We start from the raw sequence: 24,989 nt of genomic DNA, 5'->3' as shown, positions 1-24,989 counted from the left end.
CATCATCTCTTCAGACGAAATTATAGGATGTCTTGAGAGTCCAAGAATCTTTTGTTTAAATTGGAGTCAACACGTTCATATTCTCATCTTGTAATTAACAATCGGCATGTAAAGAGGAGTCTATGATTTGGTACGTGTCTGGGTGGCTGTCTGTTTTACAATATGCATCATCTGTTGAACAAATATTAAGACAGGGATATTTTTTCTCAATGACGTAGGGGATCTTACCTAACAAGTCACGTGTTGAGTACTGGCAAGCATTATTGTCTTTTTTGCACTACACTAAGCAAAGGGAGTGTATGTTATCTAACTCACCGTCAGCGACATAAGCATCAACTGACATCTGAATAAGCCAAAAGTGTTGGCTGTAGTGCCAGTTGACATAAAGCAAGCTAAACGTAACATGCGATGTGCTTTGAAGTTATTTGACAAGGATTTATTGTTCGCGTAATCGCTAATAGATAAACAAAAACCATAAAAGGATATGTGGAGTTCTTTAGGGGTTCAAAACACATCTGGATTAGCCAAAAGAAGTATTCATTCTGTCAGATGCAGTTTATAACATCGATGATTGCTGAAGTGTCAATTGACATTTAGAAATGACAAAAAACTAAACTTCCAGCTGCTAACTAGACAAACGTAAGAAACGAATTTACTTGATTTCATAGACACGGTATTGTCAGGAGCAACAACAGCAAACGGCAACGACTTGTATCAAAGCGGTGCTAATTAAAGTTTATCAAACGAAATATTAACGAGTCGACGTGTGTAATTAATTTCCAGTGACCATGAATTTTAGCCTGGATAGAGATATTACTCTGAACACTCCTTTAGCCTCCACCATGCTCAGTGATGCGGCCAACAACCTGAGTAGAGCGGCCATAGTTGTAGAGGCGTCCATTTATATCTATATATGGGTGACAGTGGTCAATGCTGTGATTTTTATTACGGGAGTTGTCGGAAACATAATAGTGATAATTGTTGTCATTAAGGTACGGGACATGCGAACTACAACGAACTATTTCCTGGTGAATCTGAGTATCGCTGATCTCCTCGTCCTACTCATCTGTCAGCCGTCGGCCCTTCTCGAGTTCTACGCCAAGGATCGATGGTATATAGGACCGACAATGTGTAAGTATTTCATTTCTATGCTTTTTGTAATGAAATATAGGGATATATATAGGTATACAATAAATAATAATGATACGTAATCTTTCAGTGTAACACATAATTCACAACAGTAATTTATATATAAAACAGAAGTATGGGTAGTCGCATGGTTTAGATTTATTGCTACCAGCCCTCCACCCTGGTTTTCTAGTTACTGACTGTAGGTCGGTGGGTTTACTCTGGACACTGCGGAGTTTCCTCACTATCTAAACATGACACGTCCTTAAATGATCATGGCTGTTAATATGACTTAAACATAAACAAACAAATATATAACTCTGATACATATGGAAAAATATGACCAGCCATATTTTGTTTGTTTGTTTGTTTATGTTAAGCAGCCTTTTGACCGCCAAGGTCATTTTTATGATCAAAAGACATCAATGATATAGCTTATGAAACATATCAAGTCAAATGCTTCTATAGGCGATTATGAAATTGTGAATGGTAAAAAAAATTAGTTAAAACAAAGTACTTTATAGTTGTTAAATTTCACGGATGTAAAATTTCGCGATTTGCTGTTTTGTTAATATTCTCTGGGGTTATTTTCGCAAATTACATAAATACCTTTTGAAAATGTCATTTAAACGTCAGGCTATAATATGTAAAGCAATGATTTTGATACATATCGCGAGGAATTGAATTTCTCCAATTTGGGTGGATCCGCGATTTTAGCGAAATAAAAACCCCACGGACATAAGCAATTCTACAGTAACAATTATATGAGAAATGTTAAAAACTATGAAACGTAACTTCACAAGCTGACAAGAGTCAAAGCTTGTGATAAAGCCAATTTCTTTCAGGTACATAAAAATAGCATTGAGACTCGCGACAAGAAAGAAAATTAGCATGTCGGAGACATTGATTTAAAATCTGCACTGTGTAGTAAAATGTGCTTCATTGCGAGAGGAGAGTCAAATTCATGGCATGCAAGGGGAGCCTCCTCTCTCTCAGAAGATGTACATGGGTAAAATATGTATGAACCGTTCGAAGCCGAGAAAGGACAACCTCTTCTCCGCGATCCCTCCGACAGAACAAATGAGTTGTATGTTTCTGTGGACCATCTCTGATGCTAATTGTGTTATGTAGGTGTAAGATAGTAGTTTCAAATCCGTATTTTGCTTATAGGACACTTAACAGTGAAAGTTAAATAAAATACGAAAGTTTTAAGTCGTGCTGTGATATAACATTAAACAGATTTGAATTGTAAAATTTGGTTACATTTATTTGACACTAATGTTTCTAGTTACTTGCATTATACCTGTATGGTGTGCTGTAGGGTTCATCAAGGGATGGTGATAAAGTTTATCTACTGTTCTCTTAGAAGATTTTGAGAAATCACCTTGTTATATACCTTTTGGTACATTTCAAATGAGGCCGGTATCCGTTAGTATATATCAAGGAAGTATAAAATTATAATGTTTTTGCTTCATCTTACTGTATTTTGAAATCTGTTTTTGAATTAAAATAGTTATGTTGTTAATTGTTTTGATTGGATTGACTTTGCTTAATATATTTATTCGATGATGTATCGAATACTCACAATTTGTAAAATGATAAGCATATATGCATGTTATTTAAAAAGAAAAACCAAAGACTATACCGCTTTTGTATATTACATAGTTATCAGCCCACGTGAATATGTATTGATGGTGACGTCATGTTTTGTGGGCGTAACGTCATATTTCTCAGGGATAACAACATAATTTCCGCTTTCAAAATCATAACGTCGATGCCAAGTTGCAAGGGCAGATAACTCTGTAATATGCAAAGTCATAATATGATCAAAATAGCAACGTTTGAGAGACCAACTTGAACGTTATGACATTATTTTTATGATACTTTTAGCACAGCTGCATGAGTAATTAAAAGATGTAAATAAGTTGTATACTTATCAATTATTTTGTTTATGGTAACCAATGATAAAAAATGAGAAAAGGTCGACAAATGAAAGTTATGGTAATTCTGATAATTGTGAATAAATAATCATTCACACGACCACTGAAAGAATCATTAAAATGTTATTTTGAATGTGGACGGAATGTAACCTTATACATATAAGATACACTTATAGCATAATATATAAATCATATATCCAATTAGTTGTACTGCTTACTAAATGAAAATTGAACCCAATTATCTTAATTATCACATATCCTAGATAGCTTAAATCACTGAGAGAGGTGTTGTGGGAGTCGCCGGGATCAGTTACAGAGTACTTACCAGGTAGATTGACGACTGTCTCCCATTGTATGCTGATTAGGGTTCCAGGGTCATATGATGCTTATGTGAACAACCCCACCCCGTACCAGGCCAGAAGGGCGGGTGTGGTTATAAAAAATAACATTGGGATAAATTACCGTAAAGAAATAAGTTTATGATAATTTATAACAAAAATAATTCTAAAATAGAGATAATTTTGGAAGGAAAACTTGTTGAACCATATCTATCCCTTCCCGTCATAGGAAGGTGGGATTTATGTCTGCCAATATATCGGTAGTGTAAACATAGTCGACCCGATCAAATAATGGAAAATGGCAATGAATTAATTATATTATTTTACACTATACCCTGCATTTAGCGTGATGAATAATACATATTACCCCATTGAATTATTGAAAAAAATCGACTAAATGTTGCGACAATCAAGACGCTTTGAGATACCAAAATGACGCGGGATGAGTACGAATAATTACACATTCCGGTGATTATGACGTTATAAAATACATCAAAATATGACGTTGCATTCACCGGAAAGTAGGACTAATTGGTTTCTCGAAACCGACTTAATTTAGCTAGCCATTTTGTGATCCCTCTGCAAAGTAAATACATTGGGGTCGACTGCTTGTTTATAATTTGTCAAGCATTTATTTTTTTCTGGGTTAGTGGTAATGTTGCAAACCAAAGGTCATCGGATTAAAAGTGATTAAACGATTCAATAATATAAACGTTAATTTGAATCAGTAATATATCTATTAATTTGAATCAGTAATATAATTATTGATTTGAATCAGTAATATATTTATTGACTTGAATCAGTAATATATTTCTTGATTTGAATCAGTAATATATTTATTGATTTGAATCAGTAATATTTTTATTGACTTGAATCAGTAATATATATTTATTGATTTGAATCAGTAATACATGTATATTTATTGACTTGAATCAATAATATATTTATTGTTTTGAATAAGTAATGTTTTTATTGACTTGAATCAGTAATATTTTTATTGACTTGAATCAGTGATATATTTATTGACTAGAATCAGTGATATATTCATTAATCTGAATCTACCTAAAGCAATAGGAATTTTTATTAAACTTTTACGCGCAAAATTACCAAAAACCAAGTAAAACAACAACAGCACAACTCTGAAGTCGCCTTAACAATTTCAATGAATTACTGTCACCGTTGTACCTTTGTGCAAAAGTTGTACTTATCATGGGCAGACCTAAATATAGCCAAACATGACCCTTCTTGGGAATTTTTGCTTTCAGATTTTTGTAAGATTTTGTCTTTCTCATATTATCCTGAAATTACCTCCCTTTTGACATTGGAGTCTATGAGGAAGGCCTTATCGTGTTTTATTCCTTATGGCCGATATAACATGGCGTATAACAGCTGTAACATTGATGACATCTCGAACAGCTACCGGTGATGTTGTCTTGAACTAGTTCCATTTGACAGACGAGCAGTATTTCGACTTACTCAACGAGAGGATAATTTTTTATTATAGACGAAACTTAAACAAAGTCGACTTATTTAACGAGTGGATAATTTTGTAATAGCTTCCATTCATTAAACAAAGTCGTTCAATAAAATTCTCCTTACGAGTAGCTTGCCTTCTTCAGTCCTTATTGTGTTAAGTAATCAGCTATACACTAATCTGGAGTGAGAAACAGTTTAACAACCCATAATTCCCATTATCATAGTCACGATTTTAAAATTATCTTCATCATATCTAAAATTATTTAGTTAACTTCGGATTTGTAACTCATATTTACGATATTTAGTAAAGAAAAGTGAGAGGAGATTTACTTTTGAGTTGTCATTTGCATGAATCTTTGGGTCTTTGTAGCAATATTTTCTTGTATCTGTTTTGTTGACGCGAGGAACATAAAACCAATGTTCAGTCCTTTTTATCTGCCAGCTATGCTGTACAACTGTTTCTTTGCTTTGTTTTTCTACCTCTTTTGACATTTCAATAATTTAAGGGAGATCAGGATCGTTATATAACCACGAATTATGTCTGTGATATCTAGAAAACCATTCAGACGTTTATTTGTCTTTAATGATGTTATACTCATATCTAAAAGCGTCCAAGGTGACGACGAAAAAAAAAGAAAAAAGAAAAAGCAAAAACAGAAAAACAAAATTGTTGAATTTTTAGTAGATTGTCAGGATTGCCATTTCCTCATGGTATTGTAAAAATGTCGGGAACATCAACTCGCGAATTGGTGCGCTGTTCTTGATTTCGGAAAGCAACTCCCAAATCATTTTAATCTAAATATGGGTTTGACATGTTGCCTCTCGACAAGAGGATCGTCGTGAAATATTTATAGTTTCTAACAATCGATAGAGAATGGATGCCCAAGGTAGTTCATGACTAGAAAAGAGAATTTCATATGACAAAATAATGTCGCTTATTATTTTCTGGTACGTCATATCACTCATTAAATTCCAAACGACAGGAAATGATTGATGTTTTTAGCCAACTTGCCGATATGATTACTTAATGACGACTTAAAGATTGAGATAGGTCTTAGCTCAGTATGCTATCAGACAGCTCATCAAAACTATTTTTTATTTCTGATGCTGCATTTTTCGTTCTGATATTTAAAAAGCAATATTGTGAATTTTACGTCTGAACGAAAAAGGTATTTGAAATAGCCTAATAGATAAAAATAAAGTAAGAATATATCCATCGAAACTAACGTTTTTATGGTAACAGATTAAACAAATTTCCATGTCACATTTGAATTTATCACCCAGACTTATAACAAAGCATCTTGTCAAACCTTTAAAAAGTTTAAATATGAAGATATCTCTAGACAATAGTATGAAATTTTGTCCTTTTGACCTGTTGACACCACTCGTTACGCTTTAACCTCGATCTGAACTAAGAGGAGACCAATGATAATTGACATTCTGTGCAATAAAAACTATTGGTTGTGTAATTATTTTCGTTGGTTTTGAGATCGCTGTTAAAGCACGAATAAAAAAGCCAGATTTAGAATATTCTTTATTTGAATACCTTTCCTATCGGATAAACATATTTCTACCTACTATAAAAAATTCAAAACCAAAAAATATATATATATATATATATATCCTTGATATCCTTGAACATGTCATGTTTTGTATATTTGTTATTGGAATAGCTTTCTAAGCGCCAATCTCAAATATTTCTACCTACTATGAAAATTCAATAAACCACAAAAAAATTATCCACGAACAATTCATGTTATAAGTATTTAAAGACTGATTTCGGTTGAATATCTTTAATTGTTCATTTCTAGACGGTAGCATCTCCGTGTTCAAAAGGCAACAATACCAGCATTATTGCAAAACCACAAATCAAAATGCAATGAAATGTAATGAAACGAGGGGAAAATGTAAACGTTAAATACTGCATTCATGAAATCATGAAAAAACTCAATGATAATAGAAATAAATGCAGTAGGGTAAATACATCTCATGCTTTAACGACCGCAGTCGTTATGTACAGTCGGATAAAGGGGTTTGTCATAATCTGAAATGGAACAGTGAGGTAGCAACCAAAGGGACCTCATACAGAGAAATCTTAAAGTTAATTAACAAGACAGTCATTCCTATTACCATGATAACCTAATAATATCACATAAAATAATTGAAAGTCAATAAAGCAATATATTCAAATTATAAGACTGGATTAAGTAATCGACGTCTTTAAAAACAACGGAAGAATATTAATGAAAACCATAAACTTAATCATTTTGTGCAATACGTACCTTGTTAACGTGTAATAAAAAATGACCGAAAGAAATGTTATTCTGTAACATATTAGTTTGAGACAATGTTTATGGCATGTTGCAAGAATTGTATGGAGAAAATAAATGAGATTATCAGCGATAGATTCCGCACCTTCGCGTATGAAGGTCGTTTCTTATTTTAAGTTTGTAGGTTTGATTTACTTACTGTTATCTGCCAAGGTCGGCCTATATTTGGCAAGATGCGATTGCACCAACAGGGATACACTATTTCCAGAATTAAGAAAAGACATTAATATACCATTTTTTCATATTACTTACTTTCAACATACAATTGAATGTGACAAACGGGAGGTACTAATTAAATGACTAGCAGAACCCCTAGCATGTACAATCAGAGCGAACCCAAACACCAAAGGCATAAAGATTCCTAACAATAATGCAACAGAGATTAAAATAAATATGTTTGCGGATGACACACAACTATTTAGTAAACAGAAGAATCTATAGGATCAGCTTTCAAAATATTAGAGGCATATGAAAAGGCAGTTTAGAAAAAAACCCGAAGGTTTATATATTGGGGCATCAGAACACAGAATTCCAACTTTTGATAAAATAAAATGGACAAACACAAATGTGAAGACTTTAGGGATTAACCATGGATATTTGATAGATGATGCAAAAATTTGGAGAGAGAAAATGATCAAAATAAAAAACTGTCTGCAGATATGGAAAACAAGAAATCTAACTTTCAAATGTAAAGTTTTAATCATCAAATCACTGGTCATATCAACGATGGGTTATGAAATAGAAATAAGGGGAATTTTAGGAAAAATACGAAATAGAAATAAGTAAATTGATGTGGGATTTCATATAAGATGGGAAAATTCATCAAAAAGAAAGAAAACTTTGTTGCTATAGCATAAAATCAGGAGGCATGGGAATGATTGATATTGAAGACTTTTTACACCGTGAATAAATAAAAACCATTCACACTCAGTCATGGTCACAAAAACTTAATCTTTCGCTAGGCCTAGCATAGCCGCTAGCTTTTTGTAAAACTGAAAAACTGCCGTCGTGCATGCGTCAAATAGAACGAATACTGGCGATATAAAAACATTCAGGGTACTGATGAAGATGATCTGATTGATTTTGCTAACAATCAAGTTTATTATTTACAATCAGATTCGAAGTTTATAAGCAAATACAATACTAGATCTAGAACTACGTATAACGCTTGTACTAGACACTGGCCGGTTCACTGTTTAAAGTCAGTAGATCTAAATGTAGTCAAATAATTAATATAATAACATATAACATTGGGGGATAATATAACATGATAACCCTTGCCATTGATAGGACGCAAAACTTAATCCACCAAATCAATTAAAGTATGCGTAGAAATGAGAGAAATTAAAGTTTGGCAGAGTTAGATTTAAACTGCTTGCGGCATGCAAAAGTTCGCACCACGCATCTTTGAAATAAACAAAATGTGCGATTTGCACCTATCAATATGCGAGAGGAGATTAAGAAACAAAAAGAGTGGGTTGACACCGTGAATTACACCACTATACTACTAACCTGTCAAAACAAAGTTTTTTGGTTATGCTTTATCTGTCATGGAAAATAGTCGTGTTTTTTTGTTTTGTTTTTTTTTTTCAGCACTCAGAATAGAGAATTAGTTCCGTTCAACATACATACATACATGCAATGCAAAAATTAGAAATTAGTCGTTTTGATATTCAGAATGCGTTCGTAACATTAAACCCCGCCATATTACCATAAGCCCTCCATCTCTGGGTCGGGAGTTGGAATGCCACGTTGGGGAGTTGCGAGACCAGTGGTTTTCTTCGGATTTTCCGGCTTTGAATTCGTCTTTAAAAGACCCTGACTGGTGATAGGAGGCCAAAACAATAAAACCAAACCAAATCAATTTTTTTTCCTTTTTGGGGTTACATGTCAGTTAATTCAATAGCCTTGCACGTATTCCGTGCCAATGTTATGATTGTGAAGATATAATGACATTGCGATTACGAATGACCATAGTCTTGTGCTCATTGGGGAATGCTTCTTTTAAGCATTGAACGACTTTCAGTTGGCTTTTTAGATTCTGACGGAATGTTAAAGGTTTTATCTTTATGTGTCTGGCTAATGCTCAAAGAATTCGAACAGTTAATGTTTCTGCTTATTCTTTACGCCAAAATATAGAATGGCAGTTTTCTTCAGTGATGTTGATGAGCCCCAGTACTAGGAAATTATAGTGGGTTCTAAAAATAGACGGTATTAAATCTAATAGGCTATAAGGACGGCCGCCTGTGTATAGGTAGTGTGTTGCGTGGTGCGTGTTTTGGGAGACTGTGGTATATTTGTGTTGTGTCATCTTGTTATAGAGGAATTCTTGCCCTTTCTACTCCACTGCGGCATGCTGCCGAAGACAAAAATATGCAGGTCTGATGACATCCGGTTTAGAGAAATATGCGATGGCGTACGTATGTTCGAGGTAATTATAGTGTGAAAGTATCTTAAACGAACACGAAACTTCTACAAATTTTATAGCTAAACGGAGTAGTCGGTCTGTAAAACTATTAAATTGACAATAAGTCCATTTGTCAATTTTATAGTACTATCGTATATTATACTGACAACGGCCGAACCAGTCGTTCCACTCCCTTTATTCTGAAAGCTATGCAGAAGGAGAAACTATCACTATTATACACTATGGTGTGTATCGGACAGTGGACAGAACCCAGAGCCTTTCTGATATGGACGAGCACTTGGACAAAATATCACTAGCCTTGCTACTCTGGATTGTGAGTTAAAAGCACACAAGAGGCAGTTGCTAGGTACTGACTTTTTGCAATCTCTCCCAGGGTGCATTGCGGTCCCCACAATTTCACCTCTGTCAACGGCTCACGAACTGGCCGTCTATTGACCTCGGGTCATAGAATTCTACGTCATGACGATTGTTAATACATTACGTCCTCTTTATATATGACGTCACGGTGAAATGTTTTATGCAAATCTTGACTATTTACTTACAAGTAAATCTAGTGTATCCCCAAAAGAACCCAGTATTGTTTGGTTTGATATTGAATGATCAAATTTTATTATGTCAGAACTGTCAGTCGGTTACATGAAAATGATACAAAAGGAAACTTACAATATGTATTAAAGAATTTAGTATGCGTCCGATATACGTTTTTCAAGAATCTTGAAATTTCGCTGCAAGGCACCCTGGGGGAGATTGGACTTTGTGTTAGTGATTTTCCTCCGTGTACGCCCTTTTATGACATTGGGTGTTGATATCTTGAATAACAAAAGTATATAACTATGTGAGTTTTTATTAACACACGATATACACAACAAGGAGAAGAATGACATAATATAGAAAATAGATAAAGTAAGCATGTATAAATAACAAGATATAAACTAATTTGATAAGGAGTTTCTGGAGTTCTCTTTGGCGGAAACAACATGATGACAAACACATCAGGAAGTGCGTCATCTAGTAATTCAACTGATTACATCTTTAAGAAATGTTTTCAATTTTTATACCATTTACTTTTCAATAGGTGTGACAAATTAAAAAAAGGTAAGATATATGCCCTCAATTTTTGTCCATTCATCATTATATAGCCTGAATCAAAGACGTACGTTTTATTATTGTTATTCCAAAATTGTTTTGAATCTTTACTTTTGTAAAAAAAAAAAGCGATATTTATATGAACATTGCGGGATATTTATCTTTTAATTACTTTTTTATACAACGGAAACATACACTGAATGAAAAGTAAAAATTGCAAAAGTTACTGCTGAAAGCGTTTTATATGAACCATCATACCTATCAAGGCGGCATAGTCAATAAACTTCGTAATTTTCTGATCCTGCTTAACCTTTTGCATCAGGTAGTGGAACAAGTGTGTTGGCCTTTGTCAACAAAACGTTACTTGTTACACCAAGCGAGGTGTGCTGTTCTATGTCTGACAGTATGGTTCGGAATGATAACACTATAAAATGATAATTAGTTCCGCAATTATAAGCAATAGAAGGAAATATAAAACATTTATTTCGCTTCACTTTTTCATTGAACATTAAAAAGAAAATATTTATCTATTTTTTGTTTCTTTTTGAAATCGTATGACCAACAAACCGTCACAAACAACGTGTTAGTGGTAACAAAGAAAACTGTACTGTAATTTAGGAATGAATTCTTGAATGTATTGCTATTAAAGTTGTATGGTCTATAACTTTCGCTCTTGTTGTCATAGTGAAAACTGTTTAAGTGTTATACATATTTTTCTCCGTCTGCCTGAGTTTTAAACTTTCTAATTTTACCACTTTTTATAAAGTTGCAGCACTGGAAGTATCTTTAATTATAAAAGTAAAAAATCTTTTTAACGTGTACACGTGAAAAATAGGCTCGAAAGATGCCGAATCATTCCGAACTCTTCCGAACATCGTCGCGACAATCTCGAAGTAAAACGAGAGTTGTGAAACCAAGAGAAAACATCAACAATTTTTCATAAACAAAACATGTGGTCGACCTCATCAGACTCTATCTACAAAGAAAATAATGCTCGCACATTACTATATTTGATACACACAATATTTTACGGTAATGTGTAAATTGGATGTTTCAAATACTCTATCTGTGGACATATACCAGCATGATTTGCTCATATAAGCCAGAAGGAAAACGTAAACAAACACATGTGCGCTTACGCTAGTTATCTGGCTCACCACGTGCAGGTCGTGTCGAACGTCAGTCACGTGACACGATTCGGAATCCGAAGTCACTGAATATGGTGGTGATTGAAGGCGCTTTATTCAAAACCAGGAATATATGATTCCTAGAATTCGGCTCTCTTATAGGCCGACATATGCTTTTGGGGAGCTAAATCATCAAGTTACATTTCAATGTTTAAATATCAAATGTTTAAGTTACATATCGTTACAGTGAAATTAGCAGCAATACAACTTTAATGGTTACGATTTTCATTAACGGAATGTAGCCAATTAACTAATTTCTGGTGAATCCTTCCAACTTTAGACTAAAAAGTTCTGATTTCGTGTGACTCGTTCACATTGCAAGACAGTGGTAAGCAAAATTAAATTATCTATGAGTTTTTAGACCCTTACTACTTCACTCAAAGAAAAATAAAACATTATTGCCATTCAATGAACAAAATGCATAGATACTAAATTAATTTAAATTATTCAAGATGTCTTTGGAATAATTTTAATTTTCTATCCGCGTTCTGTACAAATTTGTAACATCACTCTGAATGATAACATCACATACAAACACTAGACAAAGCAGCTGCGTGGCGCAGTTCATGGCATGCTAGAATTCTATAACTCATTTCTCAATGTGTTGAAATGTTGCTTATCTTATTTGTCTGTTCTGTAATCTTTTTGTGTCTTCTATACGGTACATTGGGTTTAAATATATTGTAATCTTCCCAAAGGACTATTGAAATTGACAATGGTATCCATATAAGATTTTTTTTTAAATACCTCGAACAAACCTTAAAATAAGAAAATCTCCAAAATCAAATAGAAATCAAATTGGTTATGCAAAAAGGCGTAAGAATGAATATTGATTTTTTAAACTTTAATCTTTGAAGTGAGTGTCAGAAATACATGATAGAGGCAATAACATATTTCAGTAAAAACAAGATATTAAAAATTCATCATTTTTCATACATGAATTAAAAGGGGACAGTTGGTAAAACGAATATATAGCGTACCTATTACGTCGACATCATGAATTAAAGTAAATTATAACGAATGCAGACTGAACAAAACGTTTGTGTTACGTCTGTTTCGCAATTTGATTTGCGAACAATTTACGAATGCATAGCAAACGTGTCGCCTAAACCAGTACTAGTCTGTAACTTGGCGAAACTCGACATATCTATCCGTCATTTTTTGTCTGTCGAGAAGTACAAATGTAGCAATGTGTCCCAAAAACATACCAATGAAGCAATCAATGGTATCCAGCAACATACCAATCAACTTGTCCAAATCATAAATTGTTTCACAGACAGAAAAGAAAAGGCTTTCTCTTACCCCGGACAGGAGAGTCTGTTTAAAACCATAAATTATGTGAGACCAATGTGGAAGAGAACCACGATTAGTAGGTGACTTGCCTTACAAGTTAGGGATGACGGCAAATTGCCAATGGCTGGTTGCGGGGTTCTTTGCATGCTGCCAAAACCTTATGCAGGGACTTATACCGGGTATAAAGACCCTCCATCTGACTTCAGATGATAAATGAAGGAAGCTTACAGTTCTCACCTTTTCTCTTTCCATAAAACTTTACATGTTGGTGCCCTTGAACAAACTGTGCCACTATTTCCACTGCATGTCGTTTTCCTTCAGTTACTCAAACGAAGCTTTCTCTGGTTCTGGTAGACAGTAAAAGTAACACAGAGTGTAAGCGGGCCATACGCGTCATCACTAGGGCCCGGAACGACTTCCATTTCCCTTTTCATTGGCAGCTGTTTAATGGCTTCAGTCTAATAACATCCCGGCAGCGAACTGGTCATTGTCTATATCTGGATAAGATAGGGCGGGAGATGCAACCCGTTCTTCTGCACCAGCAGCATTTTTCTACCTTTACACCCCTTGTTTCTTTGACATGTTGTTGCTGTGGTGTTGTTGTAAAAAGATACCGGAAGGCCCGAGTGGGCTTCTTTTATGACCGCAATGCAGATGCCCTCATGCGCAACACAACCGTTATGCATTATCAATTCATTTTTAATGTAACCGTAACAATCGCAATACTTCCAGTATGTTTCCTTAATACATCCGTTATACATATATATTCGTAAATGCTGCTTACATAACCGAAATCTTGGCCAATTTTGTTGCGGATGACCACGAACGGTCGAAATTTGTAAACTAAATTCATCTGCAATTAATCCGCTCTTCGGTGGGTCCGGCCAATAACTTTAGAAATGACATGTTATGGTGATAATGAATAAAGCAAAACCAGGCAGATGCATTTCTTCTTTAATTTCAACTTCAAGAGCAAAATGAGTAATTCTTGCAGGCACAGAACTTGTTGCAGATAAACCCTGAAGATTTAAGGTTTTTGGTGCTTGCATTGACCGATGAAGAAAATTAATCTCGTGCAAATGTTACATGAACTGCTTCGCAGTTCACTTCATTTGCACGAGATCAACTTTCTTCCTCAGTCAATGCAAGCAACAAAATTGACAATTAATCCTTGGCTTAAATGTGTTTAAGAAGAAGTAAAAAGATACGATTCTAAATCAAATCTTTCAATAGCATATTCCAGACTGTAGGGCAAGGTGTTTTTGTATCAATTTTTTTGATCGCAGAACTTACTTACGGGAGCTTGGAAACAAAACAGAGCTACTAAAACACGATTCCTCGGATCTGCGCCCTTCGTTTGTATATGCCCTTTGTTAGATTTGTTATGAAAATGGCAATAAAATATTGTAGAAAGGGATTTAATACGTTTCATGGCCGGCAGCTTACCTCTAACATTTCATGAGGTTCAAAAGTTTACATTGAACTTAATTTCGTATTAAAATTTCAAGGCTATGATTTACAACACTATAAATCAGAGGACTTGGGATTTTATTGTCATCGGGGCCATGAATGATATCCGGAACAGCCAGAATTCAATATACTTAAGGTTCTGGTAAACTGGTCTAAATAACGGATGGACAGACGTCGGTAAACGGGATGTTCTCCATACCTACATCGACTACTTATTCACAACAGATTGATAAACCTCACTTACTATGTAAACGAGGCCATTTCTACATTGATATGCTGTGTTGATGTTGATGGAGCCATAACTGTACGGGAGGTTGATGATTTCTGACAGTTCACTGAAAAGTCCATGCTTGACCATGAACCTTACGTGACCCTTTCTAATAAATCATTTTGTGCGAGAGCACTGACAGAAGTCTACGTGCTTGACCGTTAGTCAAGTTTGGACTGAATTCATATGCATTCATTAACACACAAATGATAAATGGAAGAAGCTGACCCCTGAGTTTATATTTACAAAGTTCGTGTTTTGTGAAAATGAGATCATATCAAATCAAATTGGTTAGTGTTTTAAAAGCAGGAACCATTTGGAAATCAATTTTCTTCTATTTAGACATGCTTCCCTTCCAAAATGCTCTCCTGCTCTTCACCAAAAAGGGATCAGACCTGGCAAAAATTCCAGCTTCTTAAATATATTTAAATAATCACTAAACAACATCGATTTACAGTGCCGCTCAACTTCATCGTTAAACAAACACCATAGAATCCCGATAACTAAGCTCCATGCACAAAAGTACATATGGAAGATTAAATACGCAATGAAGAAAGAAAAACAGGATAATTGATTTTACAAGTAAAGAAACTAAGAGAAAAGTAGTGTGTTGGATATCTCTAGCAAGCACCACTGACGAGCTCTGGAAGGGAAAACAGATGTTTGATGTCTCTTATACTACTGTCATCTTATCGAAGTCTGTCAACGGTATGGTGTACCCATGTTCTAGAAAGTCGATACAGTGATTTTATGTCTTTTCTGTCACTGCCGAGTTATTGAATACGTTAAACGTTAAAGTCATATGCCGGTTTTGTTCAGTAATCTCATGATTAAATTTTCTCTGGGAATTTCATTTCCACAATAGAATCATATGATATGAGTTAGTAGTCCTTGGTGACCGAGACACAAGTTTGTTAGTTATTATAAAAAATAATTGGATTCGCCAACAAAACTGTCAGTTGAGCAAGATTTTACATAATAATGGAATTCTATGTATCCTTAGAGTCTCTTTTAGCGTGACCATAAAAACTACCTTTTTCATAGAAAAATCATTATATTATTATTTCATAAAACGGAATCCACGAGAATAGTCTTATAGTAGACAGTTATAGACTTATAATGTTGCAAATATTTCAAGAAATCAGGATGATGAGAACGGTAAAGGCAAAACATAATATGCAATTGAAGCAATAAACAAGAAAATACGAAAACACATTAATGCTTTTATTGTTTTGTCATTTATTGTCAATAAAAATATTGGTCAGATGCCTGTCAGCAACTTGATTTTCTCTTCTCCAACAGAAGAGCGGAATATGGTCTTGTACTTGCTTAACTAGATCATAAGTTTGGGACGCGACTTTAAATTGGTCTGATGACAGTTTTGTATTTTCAGTGTTTGTAAAACCAAAATTTTAAAAAATAACTCAAACAGTATACATGTATAATGTAAGCTTGAAATAATCATGAGAACAAAAAAAAATCTTTGTTAGCTTAAACTTTCTTCATTAATGAATGCATTGGCGCGAAACACACAGATAGTAAGTTACGTAGGTAGTGTTATGGAATGGAATTGTAATATACACGTACTCTGCAACTAACGTATCGAATACGTCTTAGCCCAATTACCTGTCGAACACGCCCGAGTCAAATGATTCTTACCAGGTGTGAGCATTTCCTGTTAATATGCTTATAAATCTTAGAATTTGTGCAATATAATATCAATTTTGTGAGTTCGAAACTAATGTCTAAGAAGCATTTGGCTCCTGAGCCATTACTAGGCTTGTGCACAGAGTTTAAAATGGCATCGATATATTAATTATTCACCGGTTACATAATTATATAATACGAACGTTATTCTAGGTAAGGTAGCAAAACCTCTTTAAACTAGTTATAAGCATTACATATGGTTATATGTCACTTCTTATGCGTACTTGAACATAATTAAGTTATGTTGATAAAAAGTTTGTATGCGTTTGGACTTAGTTTAAATTTTACTGTTGACTCGTAAATATTGTTGCGTGGCTTGTTCATTTTGACAAAGCATGCGAAAAAAACGTATGTTTCAGGGAAAAAGTCTGCAGGATTGGCACGTATTTCTGTCAGAGAATAACTATGTCATTATGCTTTCTAATGTAGTATGTACAAGGATCATACTAATCTAATCCTTTTTGACCTTCTCATGCAAATGGAGGTTTTAAATTATATACATGTAAGCCCGTGCCGCGCTGACAAATAGTATTTTTTTCTCTATTATAAAGGAGAATTATTAAAATTCCATTGCGCAATATCCTATATGGAATGAAGTACTGACTGCACTTTTGTATTATTTTTGTGTATCGTTTATGCTCTGTTAGCGGTGGAGCAAACGTAAATGATGGAATGTTGTGCTTCAATCTTTTTTAGCCCACCATCATCAAATGGTGGGCTATTCAAATCGCTTTTTGTCCGTGGTCCGTCCTTCCGTCCTTCCGTCCCTCCGTTCGTTAACAATTCTTGTTATCGCTATTTCTCAGAAAGTAGTGAAGGGATCTGTCTCAAATTTCATATGTATGTTTCCCTAGGGCCCTAGTTGTGCATATTGCATTTTGGGACCAATTGGTCAACAAGATGGCCGCAACAAGATGGCCGCCAAGCAGCCATCTTAGATTTTGATAGTAGAAGTTTGTTATCGCTATTTCTCAGAAAGTGCTGAAGGGATCTGTCTCAAATTTCATATATAGGTTTCCCTAGGGCTCTAGTTGTGCATATTGCATTTTGAGACCAATTGGTTAATAAGATGGCCGCCAGGCAGCCATCTTGGATTTTGATAGTTAAAGTTTGTTATCACTATTTCTCAGAAAGAACTGAAGGGATCATTCTCAAATTTCATATGTAGGTTCCCCTAGGACCCTATTTGTGCATATTTTGATTTGGGACCAATTGATCAACAAAATGGCCGCCAAGGAGTCATCTTTGATTTTGATAGTAGATGTTTGTTACTGCTATTTTTCAGAAAGTACTGAAGCGATCTGTCTCAAATTTTATATGTAGTATTTTTGAAAAAGTTTGAAAAGCAGAGAAAAGATCCCTCTTTCCATTGTCAGACATAGATCATTCTTTGGTGGGCGCCAAGATCCCTCTGGGATCTCTTGTTTTTAATTGATGTTTCAGCTTTCGAGAATTCAAGAAAAATTAATGAGTTGAGAATTTTCAAAATGGCAGTATCTTAGAAAGAAATATAGGCTTAGTAAAATCGCAATAACAAATCATGGATACTTTCTGAAAAAAAAAGAAGTTTATTTACCGTAGGATTACAAAGATGTAATTAAATCCTCAGTAAGCTTTGGGTAAAAACTGTTTCAAACAAAAATGTCGTGAACAAAACCCCTTATAAATCCATTAACTTCTGTATCTCCGACTGGATCTGTCAAAGCCTTAGGAGTTCAAACGCCTTCTCATGAAGTGATCAGTCCAACGTATCTTTACACCAATAGGCCATTTTTTACAAAAATAGGGGTCAGGAAACATCTAGCGACTTCTTCTTCTCAAAACATCCTCCAGCAGGATGACATTGACATTGTGGGCCCCGGGAACATAACATCCAATTAGACTAATGAGTTATTGGTACAAAATGAGCTGTGTTCTTTCACATTTTCTGTTTTTATAAAAAGATCGTCAACGCAGACAATTAGACTCTTCATTTAAAAACACCGATACCATATCAATAGGTGCATATAATTAGTAGGCCTTATAGAAAATAACTATATTCTGTTTTATTACACTTGATACAACGAAGGAAATACAATACCTATTGCAACATATTAGTCATCTCGAAGCGATTGACCAGGAGTTGATTACTTTAACATGACTCAAAATTAAGCATTTACTCTAACATTCGTCAAAAATTAAGCATTTACTGTAACATTCCTCAAAATTAAGCATTTACTGTAACATTTATCAAAATTAAGCATGCATTGTAACATTTATCAAAATTAAGCATTTGCTGTAACATTCCCCTAAATTAAGCATTTACTTTAACATTCCTCAAAATTAAGCTTTTACTGTAACATTTATCAAAATTAAGCATTTACTGTAACATTCTCAAAATTAAGCATTTACTGTAACATTCATCAAATTAAGCATTTACTGTAACATTCCTCAAAATTAAGCATTTACTTTAACATTCCTCAAAATTAAGTATTTACTGTAACATTCCTCAAAATTAAGCATTTACTTTAACATTCATCAAAATTAAGCATTTACTTTAACATTCATCAAAATTAAGCATTTATTTTAACATTTATCACAATCAAGGATGACAATTACAAGTTTGGTCCGCCATTTTAAAGCTAACAATGCAAGTTTAAAAATATTGAGATGAAATAAGATATGTTCATGTGGTTTATAGATGTCTCCTGTGAAATCGTTCGTCGGTTGTAAGTTGAGTACATTGTTTTGTTTTGTTGGTTTTTTTTCTGTTGAAATGAAAACCAGTTCGGCAGGTTTTGCGTTTTCTATTTCCAACGAATCAAAAACTGGTATCTAGATGACTTTTCAACAAAATTTACCGTCTCTTCCAAAGCAACGATGATATTAATGGGGTAATCGGTAACCCATTCTAAACATGAACATTTTCAATTTGCATTGTCAGCTTTAAAACGAAATGTATTCGTCATTCTTGACATCAGAAGAGTCTTCGCGTATTGTCGTTCGCCAGTTTGCCTTAATAATGCGGTCAATGCATTATGCTCGATGAGTGGAATACTATGATTAACTGAACACTATGAACAGGTCGTATTGATCCTTTCTTAGAAAAAAATGTCGTGGTTTCTTATGTTCAATATACCATATAGGCGGATATTTAACTGGATATTATTTGTTACACAAATTGTGAGTGACCTAATATTGGGTCTAAAATAAACTTGTATCATGCCTTATGTATGGAAACCAAAATGCTTCAGAGCTTAAGCCATTTTCACCTCACTGAATGAATAAAGCTGCGTTGTAATGGTTCATTTCTGTAAATAACCCTACATTAGTCTTGTCGATTTTTTTTTTGCTTTCAAAAGTGGTCATCAACATTATCATTTACATGTTTCGTTTCCACCTCTCTGAGTAACATCGTCGCGAAGCGTTACTTGACCGCCATCTTGTTGCTAATGGCGTTAGGGGCAAAGAACGATAACTGTGTAATCTTATCGACTTAGTATGACAATTTCTTGTATATCGATTTCCCGAATTCAGTCAAAATCGTTTTATTTTGCTTTACATATAAGAATTAAAAACCCGCCAATTTATACACGTATTTATGTGTGGTGATGACTGAAGTTATCAAACCGGCCAAGAGGGGACAACTTTCCCCATACATACAGTCAGCTGGCAAACATAGTTACCACTAAAATAAAGAGACTTTTGTCCAAAGTTGTTTTTGATTGCTCCTCTGATGGTATTCTTATGGTCTTAAAGTCGGATGAACTTTTCGTTTAAGTACTTGACAGTTCACGCACTAAAACATCGTTTGCCTTTTCTGGAACAGCTATCACTCACAATAGCCGGGTAATAATTGTCACGCAACACGTTGAAATATGATGAAAGAAGAGAAGTGTTGAACTTGATCTTTACAAGCATCTTCAGTTATCAACAGCTTCAATGGCATGTACTTTTGCGAGGTCATATCTTGTGACATGTAGATGTGTCGACCAGTTTATTTTTTTCTGATCAGCTTTCAAGATGGCCGCCACAGCCTTTCATTGTTCGAAATTGAACTGCTTATATATATTTAACTATTGTCCGATTTGCAAGGATTCAGTTTGAATATGTACTTAAATAATATTCTAATTTTTTAAAGTGAAAAATACCATAATTATGAGTACAAAAACACATTTTGTGACTATTTCAAATTTTCTAAAAAACCAGTAAGAGTTTATGTATTCACTGGTCAGCAAGTTCATTTTTGTTGTATTTTTAAGTTATAGATCATATTGTCACTAGTAACATAAAACTATTTTGAGGTCATTTTTGGTGACCTGTAGATGTGCAACTTTCGCAGACAAGGAACCAAGATGACCGCCACGGCATGCAATTGGTCAAAATTGAACAAAAAGGACCAAAGTTGAGAACACAATTAATCTTATACAATTATAGAAATTGTTGTGCCTTATATATCAACTTTAAATCATGTGACTTAATGAATAGCATTTTTCTTCTGCGAAAAAAAAAAGATTTACCGGTAAAACAGTGTCACGTCATTACTCAGGGGAGGCCACACTTGTCATATTAGGCTCTATGGAGTTTGGGGGAACTTTATGTGACGGCACCCGTTACAATTAGACCTTGTTTAAATGTGTTATGTATCCAATCATCCAATATCACTGTTAATAGGTTACGTTAATTTTATAAAGCTAAAGTAAATTAACATCATGTGACCTTTGATTATTGAAGAATATATTTCTAAATGAGTGACCTGGTGGAATGTGTTTCTTGTTGTCTTCTGCAGCATATTTCAGTGATATAGCACTATATAAAGGGGACAAGTTCTACTACACAAGAAGGCACAACATGAACATACCGCAGCCTCCCAAAACACGCACCACACTCTTCATACACACCGCATATATGGGAGGCCGTCCTTACATGATACTGGCTGTTAATAGGACGTTTATTTAATCAATCAAACAAACAAATTCTAAATGAAAAAAGGAACTGTGTGTGAATACTCTTTTTAAGAGTAAAGATTTTGGGAAAATATCATGACGCTACAGGACAAATAAAACCCTAGGCACTAACAGCTGGATACCCTATTGTAACTCCGGTTTTCCACTACTTTCTTGACCTCGCACGTCATTTACGATCTTGATAGAACTTCAAATTAATCAAATGAAACCAAACCGATTCAAACACACATCTGATCGAAAACAAATCGTTTTCAGTTGTTTGTGAAGGCATCCCTCCTTAATGTGACTGCTCAACTGCGTTCCGTGTCATTTATTTTACATTTATGTATTTTTTAATATTTTACAGCTCAGTTCTGTCATCTCGAGTTCACTTAAAGGTTATTCAGTTTCACCTTTCCCACTACCGATTGTAAGTGAGAATCCCGGAAGACATTTTCTTTTTTGTTCTGCGTTGTACTCCGTCTATGATATCAAATATCAATATTCTTCTCAATAAAACGCAATCCTGACCTTATATCATAACCAGAATATTTTTCAACGAGATAATTTCGTTGAGCGATAACCACAGGGAGTTGTCATACTGTGCGAGGGAGGTATTTTACCATCAACCTTCTGTGCCGATGGCGTTTTACTATCCGTGCATTCGTACCAGTTGTATTAAATTAATACAGCACCGGATTACGGAACGAGTTTGGAGTTTTTCATGATGGCGGCACCCATATGAAACAATATGAAATAAAATGGGTATAAAAGTAATACCTAAATAGTTTCAGCATACATTGAAATGAACTATCCATGTAATTTCATCGGATATTGATAATCTCTGTTTTGTTTTCAACAAAGAAAACATTTCGATGACAGATGAAAAATCTCGAGTCCGCCATATTGGATCCAATTCAACCACTTGTACCGGTACAATACAGTTCTGCTGGTACGGCGCATTCTATTTGAGATACAGAAGATTCGTATCGATACAACTGGTACGAATCCGCCAATGGAACGTACGGTATGTCTCCATTATGTTTCTTTCTGGAACTCTGTCAACAAGACTTGTGTACGACTCTGTTGACATTGTTTTTTGTTGACCCGGTAAAACAGATGTTGGAGACTTCTGTATGATTGACGGGTCTATTCAGTCCGACCTCTTACCGCTCAAGGAGATTAGCCAAGCGTTCAGCAGCGACGAGAGTCTTGGGAATGCGAGAGACTAGGGTTTATTCAATTAATTATGAGTGCATTCAAAACGAGAATCCCATAGTGAGGCTAGCTATAGTCTGTATCAAAATGTCCGTATCATAAGCCGATTTGATACATAACTCCACATGAATCTTTCACGGTTGAAATGGTAACAATTCCCATGATATCGCTTGAACTAGAACATGAAAAGCAATAGATTGGAAATGATATTTTACATGATTGAACGTTAACCATATATATATTGAATTTAAGCTCTTTATTCGGTACAAAAAGTCCAGTCAAATAATCTCGTAAACCATAATATTTTCGGCATTATATTGACAAAACACCAAACTGGTCAGGAAGGGACATCTTCCCCATAGGTATGCATATATTTATAGTCTGTTGGCTAACATTGTTACAAGAAGAAAAGAGACATTGTCGATCAAAATGTTTCAATTTCACGCTTTCCTTTGGGTCTTTCTGGCCACCTTCTGAAAGTTGTATATCCCTTAATTTTCAAGAAGAGCTTTAAATATGCAAGAATTATAATACTAACATTACAAAGGTTGTAATTTTTCACTGCCACAGATCATGATATTTACGTGTACACAGCAGTAAAATGACTACACATGGTCAAGCCAAGAAGCCAAGTTGTGGTCAAGCATTTCGTTTCACATCTTTACAGTGTTACCAATAACTATAAAATGACTTCAAATATGTTTTCATTTAAACGTTCATAAATCGTTGTAACTAATGTCTAAAAAGCATCATACATGTTTATCCGTGTATTTGAATGATTTTCACAGTTAAATTAGATTACCAAAGAACAAATAGTATGCCAAAATGTTTTGCCAGTTATGGCATATTCTGTATTTTCATATTACAGAGTTGAGTTACCTGCCCTTGCGGGCAGGTATTTATTCTAACGTCATGTGTGTGCTAGCGTAGCGTCATACTTTTCGGAAAAAAACGACGTGCATTGCACCCACAAAATAATGACGTTACAAGGGATACCTACCCGTAAGGGAGCTAACTCTATGATATGTAAAGACGGAATATACCTTAAATGTTGTACATTTTATTATATTTGACCATCCACAAAAAAAACTTCAACTCACACAACATCAGTGCAAATCACATGAACGGGCAATGACACTTTACAGGTATGAAAAATTAATATTTTCTAATTAAAGAGAAGTGTTAAGCTTTACTTAATTTGTATAATCATCTGCAATTATCAACAGCTAATGACGTATAATTTGATTGCATGGTCCTCGTTTAACTATCATGATTCACGCATCTGATTTGCTTTTAACTAATTTCTAATGAAAGCAATAACGGAAGCGTTGGTAATTATAGGTATTGATTTAGCACACCGGAGTATAAACTTCGTGAACGAGATTATTCCTCGTAGAGTTCAAATTTTCCGATCTGACTGTCATATAGTTGGACAGATTTACATTCAAGAACACACCAGTTTCAATTTGAACATTTTTGTTTCAATAAAAATTTCAAGAGGATTGAACAACAAGCAATACATGTGCGAGTTTTCTCCAAAACATAAAAACAAACAAATACCATGTGAAATTGTGAAAATATCGTGCTCGCAAAGAATACCAGGTAACCGTTATGGTAAAAATTCATTGTTTTATGAAAGAAAATGCGCCTTTGATAGTATCGTTTAATTTAAAATGAGCACGTTCTCAGAAATAGTAATATATAGTAACCTATCTTTGAAATAATTCGAACTCGGTTACATTGAGTCAACGGAAACTTTATCAATTTTTACCACATGACCAAAGGGAAAGTAAAAGAAAGCATGTGGAAAGGGATTGCAGTTGATATCAAATTAAGCTGTACTAAAAAGTATTTTAGTATACCCCTGTCCCAATCAACCTGATTTCACCAGAGAACAAGCATTAAAGCAGCTACTACAATCGCCTTGAGCTGATCACTTACTTCCAATCATAATAAAGACAACAATATTTGGCTTATGTGCGAATAATTTCTTTTGAAATGTTTTTTTCTATCAAATAATAAAATTTCTCTGTTGATTATTTTGTAATACTTGTAAGCACATTATAAGTCCTATGAGTATTGAACAAAAAATATCTTAAATGTTAAAAAAAAGTTATTTTTGATGATAATTTTGATGCCAAATAATCTTTTGTGATAATGATGAATATTTTTTCGAGGTTAATTATGTTTTATAT

At 34.4% G+C, this 24,989-nt stretch overlaps 1 protein-coding gene across 1 annotated transcript in view; it reads left to right on the top strand.

The window, feature by feature from the left end:
• The first annotated feature begins 788 nt into the window (after positions 1–788).
• LOC138334505 (pyrokinin-1 receptor-like) overlaps positions 789–24,989 on the top strand; it is a 35,224-nt gene continuing 11,023 nt past the window's right edge. The window contains exon 1 of the mRNA XM_069283164.1: positions 789–1,131. Coding sequence (XP_069139265.1) covers positions 789–1,131 — 343 coding nt within the window. The remainder of the gene's footprint in view (positions 1,132–24,989) is intronic.

Source organism: Argopecten irradians, chromosome 11, assembly GCF_041381155.1.
Source record: "Argopecten irradians isolate NY chromosome 11, Ai_NY, whole genome shotgun sequence".
Lineage (NCBI taxonomy): Eukaryota > Metazoa > Mollusca > Bivalvia > Pectinida > Pectinidae > Argopecten > Argopecten irradians.
Note: the sequence above shows the minus strand (reverse complement) of the source record. Positions and strands in the feature narration are given on the sequence as shown.